The 4,477-nt window shown below is 48.3% G+C and overlaps 1 protein-coding gene across 1 annotated transcript in view; it reads left to right on the top strand.

Moving 5' to 3' along the window:
* Positions 1-3,745, top strand: part of ubr7 (ubiquitin protein ligase E3 component n-recognin 7) — a 15,316-nt gene extending 11,571 nt beyond the window's left edge. Inside the window, exons 10-11 of the mRNA XM_046836869.1 lie at positions 3,045-3,106; positions 3,336-3,745. Of these exons, the coding sequence (XP_046692825.1) occupies positions 3,045-3,106; positions 3,336-3,428 (155 nt within the window). The 3' untranslated portion in view covers positions 3,429-3,745. The remainder of the gene's footprint in view (positions 1-3,044; positions 3,107-3,335) is intronic.
* The last annotated feature ends 732 nt before the right edge of the window (positions 3,746-4,477 follow it).

Here is a 4,477-nt window from a genome sequence, read left to right as displayed (position 1 = left end):
ACACACACACACACACTGCAACACACACACTGCACACACACACACACTGCAGCAAACACACACTGCACACACACACACACCACACACACACACACACACACACACACACACACACACACACACACACACACACTGCAGCACACACACACACTGCAGCACACACACTGCAGGACACACACACACACTGCAGCAACACACACACTGCAGCACACACACACCACACACACACACACACACACACTGCAGGAAACACACACACACACACACACTGCAGCACACACACACTGCAGCAAACACACACCCAAACACACACACACACACTGCAGCACATACACACACACACACACACACACACGCACACACTGCAGCGCACACACACACACACGCATTGCACACACTGCAGCGCACGCACACACACACACACACACACACTGCATTACACACACATACACTGTGTAAAACACACACACACACACACTGCAGCACACTCTCACACTGCAGGACACACACACACTGCACACACACACACACACACACACACACATACACACACACACACACACACACACACACACACACACACACACTGCAGCACACACACACCAAACACACACACACTGCAGCACACACACTGCAACACACACACACACACACACACACACACACACACACACACACACTGCAGCAAACACACACACACACACTGCAGCACACACACACACTGCAGCACACACTGCAGCACACACACACACTGCAGGACACACACACACACAACACACACACACACACACACACACTGCAGCACACACGCACACACACTGCAGCACACGCACACACACTGCAGCGCACACACACACACACACACACACACACACACACACACACACACACACACTGCAGCACACACACACACACACTGCAGCACACACACACACACACACACACACACACACACACCACACACACACACACACACACACACACACACACACACACACTGCAGCACACACTGCAGCATGCACACACCTGTTGGAAACACCCTCACACTGCAGCACACACACTGCTGGAAACACACACACTGCACACACACACACACACACACACACACACACACACTGCAAGAAACACACACGGCAGAAAACTTACACACACACACACTGCACTGCAGCACACACACACATTACGGAAAACACACACACTGCAGGAAACACACACACTGCACACACACCACACACTGCAGCACACACTGCAGGACACACACACACACACACACACACACACACACACACACACACACACACACACACACACTGCAGGAAACACACTGCAACACACACTGCAGCACACACACACACTGCAGCACACACACACACTGCAGCACACACTGCAGCACACGTGCACACTGCAGGACACACACACACACACACACACACACTGCAACACACACACACACACACTGCAGGAAACACACATACACACACACACACACACACACACACACACACTGCAGCACACACACACACTGCAGCACACACACACAACACACACACACACACACACACACACACACACACACCATTGCACACACTGCACACACACACATACACACACTATGGAAAACGCACACACTGCAGCGCACACACACACACTGCATTGCACACACACTGCAGCACACACACACACACACACACACACTGCATTACACACATACACTGTAAAACACACACACACTGCAGCACACTCTCACACACTGCAGGACACACACACACACACACACACACACACACACACACACACACACATACACTGCAGGAAACACACTGCAGCACACACACACACACAGACACACACACACACACTCACACACACACACACACACACACACACACACACCACATTGCACACACACACTGCAGCACACACACACACTGCATTGCACACACACATACACACACTATGGAAAACACACACTGCAGCACACACTGCAGCACACACACCGCATTGCACACACACACACACACACACACACTGCATTACACACATACACTGTGTAAAACACACACACACTGGAGCACACTCACACACTGCAGGACACACACACACACACACACACACACACACACATACACTGTAGGAAACACACACTGCAGCATACACACACACACACACACTGCAGCACACGTGCACACACTGCAGGACACACACACACACACACACACACACACACTGCAGCACACGTGCACACACTGCAGGACACACACACACACACACACACACACTGTAGGACACACACACACTGCAGCATACACACACACTGCAGCGCATACACACACACACACACACACACACACACACACACACACACTGCACCAAACACAATTACACACACACACACACACACACACACACACACACACCTGCTGGAAACACCTCACACTGCAGCACACACACACACACACACACACACACACACACACACCACACACACACTGACACACACACACAGCACACACACACGCACACACACCTGCTGGAAACACTCACACTGCAGCGCACACACACACACACACACACACACACACACACACACACACACACACACTGCAAGACACACACACACACGTTGCACTCACACACTGCAGGAAACACACACACACACTGCAGCACACACACTGCAACACACACACACACACACACACTGCGGGAAGCACGCACACACACGCAAACACACTGCAGCACACACACACACTGCAGGAAACACACACACACACTGCAGGAAACACACACACTGCAGCAAACACACACACACACACACACACACACACACACACACACACACTGCAGGAAACACACACACACACACTGCATGTCTTTTCAAACAAGTATTTTATTTGATCACTTTTATATCTAATGTTGTTGTTGTCTGAGTGGGCGGGGCTTATACTCTGTCAATCACAGTGACTGGAAAATCATAGGGTCTCTGCTGATGATGTCTGGTGTGTGTGTGTGTGTGTGTGTGTGTGTGTGTGTGTGTGTGTGTGTAGAGTATAATGATATGAAGACTGAGCTGAAGGATTACTTACAGAGATTTGCAGCAGAGGGAAAGGTACAATCTTTAACTCTTCCTTTATCACTCCTTTACTCCTTTACTTCTCCTCTATCACTCACTCACTCACTCACTCCTAAATATTACTGAAAATATAGTATTTATTAAAATATGAATAATAAATCATAAATATAATAAAGTATAAAATAAATTGAAAATGTGATATAAAACATATGCTGTGTGTAAATTACTTTTAATTTAGATGATGATGATGGTCTTTTCTCCTCAGGTGGTGACACCAGAAGATATCCGTCACTTCTTTGAACAGCAGCAGAGTCGTAAGAGACGGAGAGCCGACGCCGGGCAGTTCTACTGCACCTGAAACCCGTTGCCCCCTTTTATAAAAGATAGAAATTTCTAGAGCCATGAATGCAGAAGCCATGGTGTAGTTCTGTTCCCCAAAGAGCCGTTTATACCAGAAATAAATCATGAATAAACACAACCTCACGTCGCTCACGTTACACTTTTAATCGCTTTCGATCCGTCTCCTGTTTGGTCACGTGACCTCAGTCAGGGTTTCTGTGTGTTTGTTGGTCTGTATGATGAACTTGTGGCTGCAGTAGTGATTTTATTGCGTTTTAACTCCTGCTTTAACTTTGTAAATGTTTCTCTGAGAAAATAAACACAGTAATACTTTCATCTCGAGCGAGTCTGAAATCATTCAATCAACAAGGAGGAAAAAAAAAAAAGAGGAAATAAGAGAAAGAAGAAGAAAAAGCAGAGGCAGAAGGATAAAAAAGAGACAAGGCACATGAACCAGACAGAGTCTTTTACTCAACGCCACTGTTTCTAAACCATACAACATCTCAGGTCTCACCACAGTCCTATAAACTTTCCCTTTCACTCTCACAGATACTCTTCTATCACAAATCACTCCTGCTATCACTCTTCTCCACCCACTCCACCCTGCCTACACTCTTTTCTTCACTTCTCTAACACACTCTCCATTACTTTGCACTGTTGACCCCAGGTACCTGAACTCCTCCACCTTCTCCACCTCTTCTCCCTGCAACCGCATCACTCCACTGCCCTCCCTCTCATTCACACACATGTACTCTGTCTTACTCCTACTGAGTTTTATTCCCCTTCTCTCCAGCACATACCTCCACCTCTCCAGGCTCTTCTCCACCTGCTCCCTACTCTCACCACAAATCACAATATCATCCACAAACATCATAGTCCACGGAGACTCCTGTCTGACCTCGTCCGTCAACCTGTCCATTACCACTGCAAACAGGAAAGGGCTCAGAGCCGATCCTTGATGCAGTCCAACCTTCACCCTGAACCAGTCTGTCGTTCCTACTGCACACTTCACTGCCATCACACTGTCCTCATACATGTCCTGCACCACCCTCACATACTTCTCTGACA

Source organism: Silurus meridionalis, chromosome 23 (assembly GCF_014805685.1).
Source record: "Silurus meridionalis isolate SWU-2019-XX chromosome 23, ASM1480568v1, whole genome shotgun sequence".
NCBI classification, from domain to species: Eukaryota; Metazoa; Chordata; class Actinopteri; order Siluriformes; family Siluridae; genus Silurus; species Silurus meridionalis.
The sequence above is the reverse complement of the archived record's forward strand: the minus strand, read 5'-3'. Positions and strand labels throughout refer to the sequence as shown.